Source organism: Orcinus orca, chromosome 15, assembly GCF_937001465.1.
Source record: "Orcinus orca chromosome 15, mOrcOrc1.1, whole genome shotgun sequence".
NCBI classification, from domain to species: Eukaryota; Metazoa; Chordata; class Mammalia; order Artiodactyla; family Delphinidae; genus Orcinus; species Orcinus orca.
This window is the reverse complement of record NC_064573.1, coordinates 88,595,691-88,610,118: the sequence shown is the minus strand read 5'-3', so window position 1 is coordinate 88,610,118 and position 14,428 is coordinate 88,595,691. Positions and strand designations below refer to the sequence as shown.

At 52.6% G+C, this 14,428-nt stretch overlaps 1 protein-coding gene across 12 annotated transcripts in view; it reads right to left on the bottom strand.

Annotated features, from left to right (window-relative positions):
• EP400 (E1A binding protein p400) overlaps positions 1–14,428 on the bottom strand; it is a 111,502-nt gene that overhangs the window by 64,089 nt on the left and 32,985 nt on the right. For 9 of the 12 annotated variants that reach the window (XM_033440632.2, XM_033440625.2, XM_033440627.2 and 6 more), the window contains 10 exons: positions 14,246–14,336; positions 12,506–12,613; positions 11,636–11,997; positions 9,262–9,555; positions 8,488–8,673; positions 6,403–6,543; positions 5,540–5,618; positions 4,815–4,864; positions 4,411–4,468; positions 3,507–3,596 (listed from right to left, as the gene is read on the bottom strand). In XM_033440632.2, the coding sequence (XP_033296523.2) occupies positions 3,507–3,596; positions 4,411–4,468; positions 4,815–4,864; positions 5,540–5,618; positions 6,403–6,543; positions 8,488–8,673; positions 9,262–9,555; positions 11,636–11,997; positions 12,506–12,613; positions 14,246–14,336 (1,459 nt within the window). The remainder of the gene's footprint in view (positions 1–3,506; positions 3,597–4,410; positions 4,469–4,814; positions 4,865–5,539; positions 5,619–6,402; positions 6,544–8,487; positions 8,674–9,261; positions 9,556–11,635; positions 11,998–12,505; positions 12,614–14,245; positions 14,337–14,428) is intronic. The other 3 variants (XM_033440628.2, XM_012535551.3, XM_033440636.2) reach the window with 1 other exon arrangement.

The following is a 14,428-nucleotide window of genomic DNA, read 5'->3' as shown; positions in this document are numbered from 1 at the left end:
AAAGATGATAAAATATTGCTATAGACTTTTTGTATAAAGAGCTCACCCTAATTGATCAAACAGCCCACCACACGGAAGCCCAGTGGGCGAGGGACATGGAGCTGTCTCACACACAAAACACTCTAAAGGGCTCATACAGTATCTCTTTAACTGAGCACCTCCAGAAACCAGTGCGCAATGCATCCCCCACTGCATGGCAACCACCTTACAACCGTAATGCTGGATGAGCATAATGAATCAGTCTCACCACTGCGGGTGATGGTACAAACAGGCTTAACTTTTCTGGAAACCAGTGTGAAAAGCTGAAGAGCTTTAAATTTCATGCCCTCTGACGTCGCTATTTCCCAGTCCATGGGTCTGTCCAGGGGAGTAATCGGAAACTTGGACCCAGGTTTGTATTCAAACACAGTTCCACTGGGTGTTATATATAACAAGGCAACGAACGCTGTGAGCTGTGTACCTGTGATACATGAGCCTTTCTGCACGTACACCGTATGTCACTAAAATCTGTGGTCAAAGTAACAAACGCCACAGAGAAGTACCCCAAAAGAACAGTATTAAGGGCTCTCTTTGTTTAAGACTTATAATCCAGTGACTTCACTTGCTCATGATTTAAACTATTCATCATATGGGTCTGATAGGTAGATACGTGATAAAGCGAAGACCAATTGTGGAAGGGAGGTGGCGGGTGTATGGGCGTTCGTAATAAGGTTCTTCAACTTTTCTGTTTGCATGTTTTCATAACAAAATGCAGGGAAATGTACATATACATCATATAATGACTATCAAAGTAGGAAAAAAAGAAAAACAGCAGAAACAACTGAAAAACTACCTCAAGAATAAGATAATTCGTAAGGTGTCTTGGAACAAACAACTCACAGGAATCAACAGCCTTCACACATATAAACTAGTTTGAAGATATAATGGGAAAGAAGATTCTATTTAGACAGAAAGTATTTCTATACTTCTTTAGATAGGAAGTATTTAAATACTTAGAATTTAGGTTTTAAAAAATTCACAACATCTACATAAAGAAAGTGCTGAAAGGTTCATGAGGGGCACGAGAGGAGACCCGACCAGGAAGAGGCACCCCAGTAAATGGACGAAGATGTGCCCCGGTGACACGGCTCCCTGCGGTCACAGCCTGGTCAGTTCCCCTGAGTGGCCAGGGATAACCAGGGTGATCGCCTGCTGTGGGGACACCAGCCACCGTGCCACCCCATCCTGAGGACACTCGAACAGCCACCCAGAGAAGTCCCCGTGTAGGGGGACTGGACTCGCCTGCCAACCACCATCCACCCGGCCAGCTCGGGGGCCAGCTGGGGAGGACCGGAGGCTGGGCCTGCTGGCGGCCGCATCTCCGTGAGACCCGAGCCAGAAGCACCCGGCCGGGCTGCTCCCAATTCCTTACAGGAAGGGGTAGAGTAGCTCCAAGTTAACACAGACTCTACCAAGTCAGGGATGCACACACGAATCAGAAAGGCCTGCAACAAGAACGCAAGACAAGGTGTAGCTCAAAGGCTAAGAGAAGAGATAAAACAGCACACTGGATTTGAACCAAGCAGTCGTGACCAACCACCACAAGCTGCTGCCTTTCCGGGTGAAAACGTCCCTCTCAAATCACGAACGAGCCGAAGGCCGGGAAATGCCCTGGCGGTCCAGCAGTTAGGACTCCACATGCTTTCACTGCTGAGGGCCCGGGTGCAATCCCTGGTCGGGGAACTAAATATCCCACAAGCTGTGTGGTGCATCCAAAAACAAAAGAACAAGCCAAAGGTGCCCACCGTCAGCACCTCTATTTCTACACTTCATTGCAAGGAACGGTAATAGAAGGACCAGCATTATAAAGAAAAAACTGTTATTCTTCAGAGATGAAGTAATGTGAGAATTTAGCACAGCTGCTGGATTTAAGATCAGTAAATAAAAATCAACTGCATTTCTACAGACCAGCAACAAATTAAAACGTAATCTGAAAAAAAACCCACTGATTACAACTTCAAAAAATATAATGCACCTAGAAATAAATCTAATAAAAATATGCAACCATAACATGTTAGCGGAAGCGATTTAAGGAGATCTAAGTAAACGGAGAGGCTACCTTGATCATAGGTTGGAAAAGCTCTTCATAGAGATGCAATTCTCACCAAACACCCACTAATTCAACCACATTTGAATCAAAATCCCCAAGCAGTTTTTCTCTGAAACTTGATAAACTGATTCTGAGCTGTATCTGAAATAGACCCAAATTAGTCAAAGGTCTCCTAAAAAAGAATAAGGCAGAAGGACTGACCTAGCTACGCCTCAAGAATTATTATAAAGCTAGAGTAATCAAGGGAGTGTGGTATTGGTACAAACTGACCAGTAAAACAATGAAGGTCCCAGAAAGAGCCGTGCGTCTCAGGAAAACGTGACTAACACGTGAGCCAGCACTGAGCATCACTGAGGAACGATGGCCTTTTCAAATGGCATGGGGAGAGTTAGTGAACCATTTGGGGAAAAAAGAAGAAACTGCACTCTTATTTCACACTAGAGACAAAAGTGATTCTTGGTGGATTACAAACATTGATACGAGCGTAAAACAAAAATTTTTAGACAATGCACAAAGACATCCTTTTGATCCTGAGGTTAAAAAAATTTAAACAACACGGACAAACTCAACTACACTAAAATTAAGAACACCTGTTCCTCAAAAGGCACCATAAAGAGAAGGAAGACCCACTCCAGACTGGAAAAAGGTTACTAGGACACACGTCACTGACAAGGAAACGTGTCCAGAACACAGGAAGAACACCCAGAGTCAGTACAGAAAAGAAAACCCAAAATCAAGTGGGCGAGGACAGCTGTGAGAAGACGCTGCGCCTCGTGGGTGACACTCCCCCACCACAGGCAGACACCACCAGGCGCTCCTGGGACGCAGGGCCCGGCCAGCACTCCAACCACGGCGGAGCGCCGCCTCGTGTGTGCACGCCCTGCAAGCCGGCCCCCCCGCTCTGAGCACAGACGCTCGAGCATGTGTGCACAGGACACACGAGAGTGCTGCAGGCAGCGCCGCCTGTGAGGACGAACGCAGGGAAACCACTGAACTGCCCACCAACAGCACAACCGCTAACCCGTGACACATGCACACACAGACCACCATTCAGCAGTGGGCACTGATTCTGTAGCAAGACACCTCCACGAGGACGAAACTCGGAAACGGAACTGAGAAAGGCCAGCGGGTGAGCCTCCAGAGTGATTCCGTTTATACCAAGTTCTAAGACCCAAACAAAGCGGTACGTTCAGGATTCACGCAGGGGGAGGGGGAAACTGAGTGGAAGGAATGATAAACGCCAAGATCCAGGCCGCAGTCACCCGCTGGGACAAGGGCAGAGGCAGAATGGCGCTCTCTCCTACACTGGGTGGCGTGGCCGCTTACACCGCATGCAACCTATTGCGGTTTTCATACCTTACGTGTGTGTTTCAATAAATGTTTAATAGAGCATCGCAGGAAGCCGCTCGGAGCCCACCTTCTCTGGCTAACTCCAACAGCTCCGCCTGGTGGTCCGCAGCCCCCTCCAGCGCCTCTTCCTCTGCAATCGTCTCCTCCTCGTCTTCCACTGGAATGGCCACCATCAAATGTCAGCGAGAGACCCCATGGCATCTTCCTCGCAATTACTCATGAAACGCTACAAGGCTTCAAAACTGTCATGCACAGCCATTAGAGAAGTGAAAACTAAGTCCTAATTTCTCAGGTTAAATCTGGAAGTGATAGTTTATTAAGTAAGCAAAAAACAAGGGACCATACTTTATACTTTCTCTTCCATTTCACAGTGTGAAATAGAGGCCGGTTTTCATCACATCCTACTCAGGCCCAAACAGGGAGCGATGTGGAACTTCCTGTCCACCTGCAGAGCCCACTACAGAAAGACCCACAAGCACGTTGTTCGGTGTCACTATGAATTCATCATCGCCCATTTCAGAGGTCCCAGCCCCTGCCCAGCTGAGGATTCCCCGAGCTCAGCTCCTGTCCGGCAGCTCCAGCCCTGCAACCCCACAGCCGGCTCCTGGTGGCTAAGAGTCCCACCCGCCCTCGGGCCACCTCTCCATCTGAGCTGAGCCCTCACCATGGCACGCCTTCCCTCCCGCTGACTCCTGCCCCCAACACGCACTGCCTCTCCTCCCTACCGACAAAAGGCACACGCGTGCGCACGCACGCACACGGTCCGACACCTTCCCTCCTCCACAACTCCTCATCTCTCCACTGCAAAACCCCACCATCCACCAAGGCCCCCGGCCCCCAAGAGCATAAGCCACTGAGCCACCGGACTCTCGCGGTCCAGGCGGTCCTCGACGCCCCGGCAGCACCGAGTGAGCTCTCCAGCTGCGCGTTCAGAGAGCCCTGCAGACAGCCAAAGCACCAGGGGGACAGACCTTCATCATCGGTTAAAGATGTGCTTGCTTTTCTTTTTCTTCCAGGTATCCCCGAATCCTGTGACACAGAACACAAATCATAAGCGTGAGATCTGAAAACACAGAATGAGAACCCAGAGCAGAACTGTAGTCAACATGCAACCGGGAGGACCTGGGAGGCCGTGCCAGGCGTGTCCACGGCAGACACCGCAAAGGTGGGGAGGAGGCTGCGGGGAAGCAAGACGAAACCCACGCCTGCCCTTCCCAAACCACCAAGGTTAACACCCAGGTGAGCCTGAAGCTGGAAAGAACCAGCTGTAGGCCCAAGGGGGACTGCTCTCCAGCGAGAGGGAACGCTATTCATGCCTACGACTTCCTGCAGACAGACACCCCCTCGCACAGCGACGCGACAGTCCCGAACTCACCACAAAGCTTTCCCGTAACGCATCAAGCCCCGTAGGTCTCGACTCTTTACCTAAAGAGACAGGTAACGCGATTCGCTTTCACTAAGGCAGTGGAGGAGGTGATGCTCCTCACACGACCATGGGCACCTGTGCCCGCCCCCCAAGGAGAGCAGAGGACAGCAAGGCGGGTCCCACCTCCCCTCTGCGACGCAGGGCGGCACAGCCACACCGCCACGCCCGCTCTCGGCTTCAGCAGGAACCTAGAGTCTCCAACCTGGCAAAGCTTCTCGCTCATGACTTGCATAATCTTAGAGCTCCGTGACTCTCAACAGGGACCACCTCCTTCACCTCAGTTTCCTCATCAGTAAAAGGGAGGAATCCTCCCTGCCCCCTCCCCAGGTTTCCAGTGATGGGGTAGCTACTGCTGAGCGCCGTGGGAGCAGCACGACGCCTAGACACGGGGACCGCGGTGGGGTGGGGGGCAAAGCCGGGGGAGTTCATCTCACTCTCCGGGGACACGGGGGACAGGCTCAGAACCTCAATCCTGAGAGCCCCCCAAAGTTGGTCACCCTGGGGCTTATTGACTCATACTAGCGAACCTCAGAAGAACTGAAATGCCAGGACCAGGCTGCTGAGTAAACAGCCTCGCCGGGGAGGCTCCACGGGAAGCCACGATGTCACAAGGCGACGGTGAGCAGAAAATCGAGCACCGCAAAAGGGGAAGGCTTTTTAAAAAGTAATCATACCTTTCCGGGAGACTTTCTGGAAATTTAAAGCCTTTTTCCTTTTTTCTTCTAATTCTACTTGTAGTTTTATTTCCACAACCTAAATGCAAAGAGTTAAATAAATAAGCATGTTACTAAGAAATACAAGTTCTATATATGAAAACATTAAAACTCACACACGTAGGCCAAAAGCACAGCTGTCCCAAGCCCATTTCAGATTAGAGCTGACCCTTGGACAACGTGGATTTGAACTGTGCAGGTCCACTGGTACTCAGATTTTTTCCGGTAGTAAACCCTACAGAGCTGCACGGTCTGCGGCTAGCTACACCCGCAGCCATGGAACCGCAGATGCAGCGGGCAGATGACGAGGGGTGTGCAGATTTTCAGCTGCACGTAGGGTTGGCAACCCTAACCCCCCACGCTGTCCAAAGAGAAATGTTCAGTTTGGTCCTCTTTCATTATTTTGTGTCAACTGCATCCTGCCCAAATTCTGTCAGACGGTAAGAAGAGAATTTTTACGAAAAGGAAGCGAGAGACAGAGCAAGCCACTCTGGAACTAAGCAGCTTTTAGTGACCTGCGCCAATACTAAACAGAACTACCGGAAGGACCCCTCAGGAAGGCTCCCAGACACCAGAGAGCACGCAGGCCACAGCTGATGGGGATTTCGATGCACAAAGAGAAACACAGAGGCAGAGCCAGGTCTCCTGATGAGCCAACAGCCCAGAGGTGCCCAGGAAGTGCGGGCACCCGCCTTTCCAAACGACGCCACAGGCTCCACCGGTGGGATTTCCCCATGGCACAGGCAGGCTGGGCTCAGAAGGCCGCCTCAGCAACCCCGACACAGTCTGTGCTCCCAGGAGCCCATCAAAATCTCAGAATTTACCTGTTCAATATTTGACCAAAAATATTCTATTTCTCTAGCAGTTGACGCAGCTATTCGTCTCAATCGGTTCTGTTCTTCTCTCCTTCCCCGCTCCTCCCGAAGCTGCTTCTCTTCGTGATGACGCACTACAGTTCTGACAAGCTAGTAAATGAAAGTCCAAGAATTTTACGTTGTGCGCTGTGTCATGCTATCAGAAAAAAGATACATAACGTTTCTTTAACATCTTCTCGGCCCGTAACTACATATAATCCACAGAGAGACACACCCTCACCTGCTCTACGGGCACGCGGGAGAAATGCTGATCCCAGAGCAAACCACCACCAACGGTCTGCCTGGCTTTCCTACAAGTGTTATTTTACCAAATACACATATTTTTCTCCAAAATGGAATATCATACTGTGCTACAATCGTCCTTTCCCCCTTTAATATGAGTAACGTCTTTCCATCAATCAACACAGATCAAAATCATTTTTAATACGTATCATTTCCACTGCGTGGATGCAGCCAAATTTAACTCCTAGGATTAAAAAAGTTGGGTTGGGATAATTCACATTTTTTAAGGCTTTTGCTTTAAATTGCCAAACCGCTTTCCAGAATTTCTACTCTTTACCTCCTCCCCAGCTGTACCTCCAAAAGGTGCAGAGAAGTAACTCAGAAAGGGACACATCCTGAGTCCCGAGTGCAGCGGAGCTGCCAGCCCCTCAGCTCTGGGATGCCCCCGAGGCGGCCGCCCAGCACAGGACTCCCAGGGCCTTGTGCTGGTCAGCGCGCACCCCTCGCACAAAGCCGCCGGCTCCCGGGGGTAGAGGGACGGCGCGAGGAGGGGCAGCACAGCGCGCAGCCGCGGCCCCCGGCTCAGCTGCCTCTCAGTCCCACCGCTCGGCGTCCATCCCTGCCCCTCGGCCCCGGCCACTGCCCTGTCCAGCCCTGCGTCCACATGCTCAGGACCATCAACTTTCGTGAAAAAGGAAATGTTTAAGGAGCGATCTGGTTTTTTTCTTAAATACACATGAATCTGATTAAAGACCCTTTACACTCAGACCCTGCTGTTACCCCCTTGGTCTCGGCTTCTCTCTACCAAAACTACGTGGGGAAAGCAAGGGGGAGAATTCAGAGGAGGGAGGTGGACAGGCCAGGCACACAGGATCAATCCCCAGTCCTGAGAGTATAGGAAATATGAAGGCAGCATCCAGGTCCCGAGGAATAAAGACACACAGTGATGGAGGAAGAAGCAGCTGGGCCTGGAGCTATGTACACGTACGCAAGGACAGCTGCTCTACACTCTGGGACCCAAGAGTCCTAGAAATCTGTCACTTTCCACACTGCCAGCTTTAGCAGTAGCATCTCCTAGAGGTCCTACCCCGGGCTGGGTGCCTACTTCGGGAGCAGAGAGAAGGTAATAAATTCTGAGCCAGAACTGGAGAGAAGCTGGACCGGAAGACCAGGCAACACAGAGCAGGCAGGCTGCGGGGAGCCAGAGGGCCGGGATGAGTGCCCGAGCTGCCGACCAGCCACCTGGCCTCTTCCCCCTTCCTACTCTCAGCCTGGATCTGGGGGGCTGCAGGCATCCTCATGCCAACTGCCGGGCAAAACTGGCCAGAAAAAGAACCCAAATCCCAGGTCAGAACTGCAGCAGAAGGGCCTGTGTCTGTTCCCAGCAGTCCACGCTAGAGCACTGGGGACAGCCCTCAGAAATGAAGCAACGCAGCAGTTACTTTCTAAATAGCAGCAAAACATTCTTCAGATACATCGTAAGTCCAGAAACTCTTTACAGGGACTTCCCTGGTGGTCCAGTGCTTAAGAATCCGCCTTCCAATGCAGGGGACGCAGGTTCGATCCCTGGTTGGGGAACTAAGATCCCACATGCCGCGGGGGAACTAAGCCCGCACCTCAACTAGACAGCCCACGCGCCACCAACTACAGAGCCCATGCGCTCTGGAGCCTGTGTGCCACAACTAGAGAGCCAACACAGCCAAATAAATAAATATTTAAGAAGAAAAAGAAACCGTTTAGAAAGTGGGGCTTAAGCCCCTGGCGCTGCTTGATGACCCCTGGGCACCGCGGTGGCCTGTGTCTCAAACCCACCTTCTTGGCAGCGGCCACCTTCCACCTCCTCTCCTGGGCGAAGTCTGTGGCCATCCACTGCATCTCCTCCAGCAGGTAGTCCCAGTGCGATTTGGACCGCGGGGCCTCCTGCAGCTTGGGCAGCCGTCTGAGGGACCACAGGCCTTCTTTCCTTAAATCTGCTATCCGCTGATGGATCTGGTTCTCCTGCAAGGAGCACGGGGTGGAAGACGTCCGGCACAGTTTAAGTGCAAGCCACCGACGCACACCCCAGTCAGTGCGACCCTGCTACGTGGCGGTCTCAGCAACAAAGAAGAGTTGCTGAACAAGGCTCTACGAGAGGGCAGAGGCAAGGGCGTGCGACCCCCGGGAGCCTCATCCTGGAAACCCAGGACAGAGCTCCCAGGCCAGCGCTCACGGCGGAGCACTTACAAATAACTGCTCAGTCGCCCAACAAACAGCAAACGCTCACTAGGTGCAGGCCGTGAGCTGCACTGGCCTGGGCAGCCTCCCGAGGGCTCTGAGCTCTCAGCCTGCACCCCACACCCCCCTCCCCCCGACTGCTGACACCAGCACAGAAAAGACCTTCTCCACACCAGTCTAGCTGCCCCTCCGGCAGGACAGGGCCAACTACGCGGTTTTAATCTTGGTTTCTCCGGATCACAAACCTTACTATCAGGTGTTCCGTCTTGTACTACTGCCCCCTTAGAAAGTGAAAGCACACGCGTTCCACAGGCTGGAGTATACGGTGAGCTCTTCTTGAGCACTTTCAAGAGCTTCTTCAGGCGCACTTACCAGCGCTATCTGTTCTGCCAGCTTGTCCTGAGAACCGTCGTGGGGCGCGGCGGCATTCTGAGCGGGGCTCTGTGGTTTCGGGGGCGCTGACACGGCTGCCCCTGGGGAGCGGGCGATGACCGGAGACAGCGACTTGGCTGCCGGGGAGGGTCTGTTCACCGGGGAGGCCCGGGCAGGCGAAGGCCCCGGGCCTGAGCCACTGGCGGGGACAACGGTCGAGGCAGAGGAGGCGGAGGGCAGCGGCCGCGGGCAGGGCTGGGCGGGGTCCATGGGCGGTCTGGGTGGCGCCGCCGTCTGGCAGGGAAAACGGGGCTCAGCGCCGTGCCCGGAACCCACAGGCTGGCTGGAGGCCCCTGTGCAATGCCCCTCCCTCTCCCCAGCAGCGCAGACTGACCAGTGGGCCTACTGCGGACCACAGGGCCACGCAGACTAACCGTGTCTACAGAAGAGAAGAAGCCCTGTTAGTCCACAAAGCCACATCAGAGCTCCCTGTAAACGGTGCCTTCACATATGGTCTTACGTCGGGTTTGGTTTTTTTTTTTTTGCTTTTTCAAGTAATTTTTTAGAATTTTTAATTGTAGAAACTTCTTAACTGAGAAGTACCAAATGCTCACCGTGCACCTGTTCTCTGAAGGGCAAAGACAAATTCCACGCGGCCCCCTCGCGGTGGGCAAGCTGGAAGGTTAGAAACCCTCCTCCGTGCCGTCCCGAGAGCCGAGCTTGTAAAACTGAGGAGCCCCTCCGCCCAGCCCTCCCTGGGCCAAGGGGAGCTTAGATTCACACGGGAGTTCCAGCCGTGAGGAGGTGGGGGGACAGAGAGCAGGGAAGCCAAGGCCCTGCCGCACCAGGAGGCCTGAGGACAGAGCGACGCGCTCGCGGCACATTTATAACCCGCGGTGCGGACGAGACACCGCAGCCAAGGCCGGGCCCCTCACGGCGCACAGCTTCTCCGCCCACCTCTAAGGAGATTTCCTCCACCTCAGCGGTCGGTAAACTGTGGCCGGCCACACACTTTGGGAGAGTTCCACAGGCCACGGCCGCTCATCTGTGGGCCCTGGCGCTGCTCTCAGCTTCAGCGGCGGAGCTGAGCAACTCAACAGGAAGCACACGGCCTGCAAACCCTGAAATACCGTTACACTCCCTCTCTGTGGCCCTTTACAGAAGAAGACTGCCGGCCCCGCCCAATCTGGAAGGAACAGAATTCCACGGCTTCTGTAAGGAGCTTCTTCTAAAATCACATCCCACAGCTCACACCGTTGACAACAAGGGCGGGAAAGAAACCCAAGAAAAACGTCAGTGCTGCGTGAGGTCGGTACCAGCCTCAATGACAGTATTCAAAACAGAGAGCCTCACTTCCATGGAACCCTCAAGCCCGCGGAGGCCCAAGAAGCTCAGCGCCCTGGCGGGGGAGGGGGTACTCCTTCCCAAGGCGCACAAAAGGCTCCAGAATCAACCAGGGGGCCAGCCACAGCCCCTCCAGCACTGGCTGACCAACCGTGCCAAGTTATCTGGCCTCTCTGGCCTCCGTCTTTCCATAGCTAACGGGCGTGATAAAGATTCTACCACAGAGGGCTGCCAGGTAGAGGAGAGCAAATAATGGCCCGGAAGTGCCCATCACCGCGCCTTGCACCTGGCAGGCGGTGAGTGAAAGGTAGCATCCTTACATGAAAGCAAACTTCTACAATCACCAGAAGAACTCGAACTCCGAGCCCAGCTAGGAAATCTCCTTGTTAACGAGGGAGAGGGGAGAGGAAGGGGAGGTTTTCCTAAGCGGCTGACCACACGCTGCTGAGACAAGCCTCTGAAAACACTGCCTCTGGCCCCTTTGGTGCCCCAGACCCATGCTTCACAAACGCACTGCTCCTCAGGGGCCCCACGTGGTCTACTGTACACGTTCAAAAAGACGTCTGGGTGAAGTTAATTTGTGGACGAGGAGGGGCATTATAAAACCTGGAAACGTGTATCAAGCCTGGAAAGCAGCCTCACCCACGCTGGTGGAGTGGAGCGTCCGGGGGAGGCACCGTGGACAGAGCCTGGCAGACGGTCAGGCTCATAGGAGCCCCACCGCCCCCAGGCCTTCGCTCCTATGACCTCGCGTTACTCGGCACATCAGGTGGGACCAGGGCCACCGTGCCCTGTGCGTGGCTCCCTGTGCCGAGAGCAGCACTCAGAATCGTGTCGTTTTCTGACATTTTAACAACAATAACTACAACTGCACAGTAAATTTACGTTGCAGCTACTGAACTGACTGTTGCACAGTGGAGAGCGAAGCGCTGGGAGAGAGGGAGTTACCCAGCTGGGCACCATCCCGTCCAGCACACAGCCTGTCTCTTGTTCCACCTCTAGCTCGGGGAACGGCAGGGGCCCGGAGTACCTGCGGCTGGGACGGGAGCGGAGGGGCCTGCATCTGCGCCTTCGCGGGCACCGGGACGTGGAGGGCCGCGGGGAGCTGGCCAGGCGGAGGCGCCGGGGCAGGGGCGTTTGGCGGCTGCGTCTTCACCGGCACCGGGAGCGGGGTCTGCGGCTCCGCCGTCTGCGGCTGCGGGGGGAACTGCAGCGCCGGCGGCAGGGGCGCAGCGGGGAGGCCGGCCGGGGGCAGCCTGGCGGGCAGCTGCGGCGGCGGCGTGTGCAGGCTGGCGGCGTTCTGCACCGGCGGCCCCGTGGAGGGGTCGTACCGCTGCTGGCTCTGCTTCTGGCCGGCGAGCTGAGCAGCCTGCGGCGCGGGTGGCATTCCCCCTGCAACAGAGGGCAGACCCAGCGGCCCTGACTCCCGGGCTCGGACTCCACCGGCCAGGGCTGCCTCAGACCCTGCGCTCGCAACACACACACTCAAACGGGAGGTTTACCTGGTGGGAGATCTCTGTGTATTAGGTCTAACGTGATAAATGAGCACACAACAAAGGAAAGAAAGGCCTCGGCCTTTGCGTGTTAGCATCAAGCAGAGCAGGCACGGGATAACCGCAGGGTCCCTACCACAGCAGCAAGTCAGAGAAAACACAGGAGGGAAAACCGGAGAGAAGCTGAGGACAGTGGGACGTGCGGCTCCGCTAAAGTGACAAGAGCTGGTCTCCGGTGGTTTCTTCATACTGTGTGAAGTGGGACTCAGAGGAACGTCCCGATGGCAGAAACCACCTCAGATATGCTACCTGGACTGCACACGTTTTAGTCTGCTGCTGCTTCCTTAAGCCCTCTCTGCACTCCCTCTTTCTGAGCTAAGAGAGCTAGTTCTGGCGCTGGGTCTTACCTTGAACTGTCGGCATTAACTGCTGGAGAGGAACTCCTGTATTCACCCCTGGGTGCTGGAAAACTACCCCTTGGTGACCCACTTCGAGTCGAGGTCTCTTAGACTGCTCTAGAATAATTTTCAGAAAAGGTGCAGTTTGATGTAAAAATGAAACCACAAAAGTAGTAGAAAAAACATGTGTAAGTGTTTTTATCATCTTTGAACAGAGAGGCCTTTCTATGCATGAACCAAAATGCAGAAGCCATAAAAGATAGGGTTGATAAATATAATTTCTTTCCGTTAAAAATTTGTAAATATAAGGAAAAGCATCATAAAAAAGGCAAAGGACAAGCGTCAACCTAAGAGACAATTATCTGCAACATACACAACGGGCAACATTCATAAAGCTCTTACAAATTAATATGAAAAGGATCAACAACCAGAAAGACAAAATGGGCAAAGAACACAAACAACGAGCAGAGGAACACATTCACAAATGGTTAAAAACATGAAGAGGTAACTGAAACCGCATCAAAATTAAAGAAATCCATTATCAAAACAAAGATTTTATTTTTTACCCATTGGATCGACAAAGATTAAAAGATACTTAATAAAATGGCCAAAATTTGAGAGAACCAGAAACTGCTGACGGGAGCAAAAGCTGACCCTACCCTTTTGGAGGGCAACTTAGCCTCACTAACACTTAACTATGCACACATTTTGATCTAGCAATTTCACTCTTGGAGCGCTGCTTTTAGATACATGGACAGGGCTTCCCTGGTGGCGCAGTGGTTGAGAGTCCACCTGCCGATGCAGGGGACATGGGTTCATGCCCCGGTCCAGGAAGATCCCACATGCCGCAGAGCGGCTGGGCCCGTGAGCCATGGCCGCTGGGCCTGCACATCTGGAGCCTGTGCTCCGCAACGGGAGAGGCCACAACAGTGAGAGGCCCGCGTACCGCAAAAAAAAAAAAAAAAAAAAAAAAAAAAATAGATACATGGACAGACATGTATAGAAAAAACTGTGAAACTAAATGTTCAATCAGGTTTTGATTACAACAGAAAAAAGGTGATGCTAACAAATGAATGCTAACACGGGTCTGATGCCTAAAGAAGGAAGCACCCATGCAGTGGGTGCAGTATTTTGCAGCTATCAAAAAGAATGAGGTCCATGACTGGGGAAGATGGCCTAGTCAATTCATATTAAAGACATAACAGTGTATATATATAGGATCACATTTGAACTTTTTCAGAATGACACACCTGTAGCAATGCTTGTCTGTGAAACTGAACAAACATAGCCAGCTCTGTGGCTAGGGAATGGGGAAGGAATACCAAACCAGAGACAGACTTAAACTACACCCTTCTAAACTGTTTGAATCTTTTACACAAAATGTGTATTAAGTTCCTAACTTGGAGAAAAAATTCAGTTTGTAAAATGAATGACAATTTGAAAAGGCAGATGGCTTTACACTTCATCATGCCATGAGGACTGAACAGCCTACAAATGCACACGGAAAACCAAACTGGAATGTACCTACTCAACTGACAAGTTTCTCACTTCAGCACACATAAACATGCACATAAACATTTTGCTTAGCTGATTACCACAAAAGAAAAATTAACTTTCAAAGTAGAAACTAACCAAAACTAAGTTCCTTAGGGGCCACGCTTTAGAAACAGGCGGCCACTACGCTGGAATTCCCAAACTAAGACGCCAACTGGCTCCGGGGGGCCCTTCAGCCTGTGCTCCGTGACATACCTGCCGGAGGTCCCGCCTGCTGCCTCTTAAAGGGGTCCGTTTCGATCACACTGCCAGCCCCTGCCACAAGGGTCCCTGCAAGGGCTTGTTGCTGGAGAAAAAAAAAAAAGGAAAAACTGAGATTTTCATAATTTAAATGCATTACAAGAATGAATGTAAACTAAAACTATCATAATTATCCCA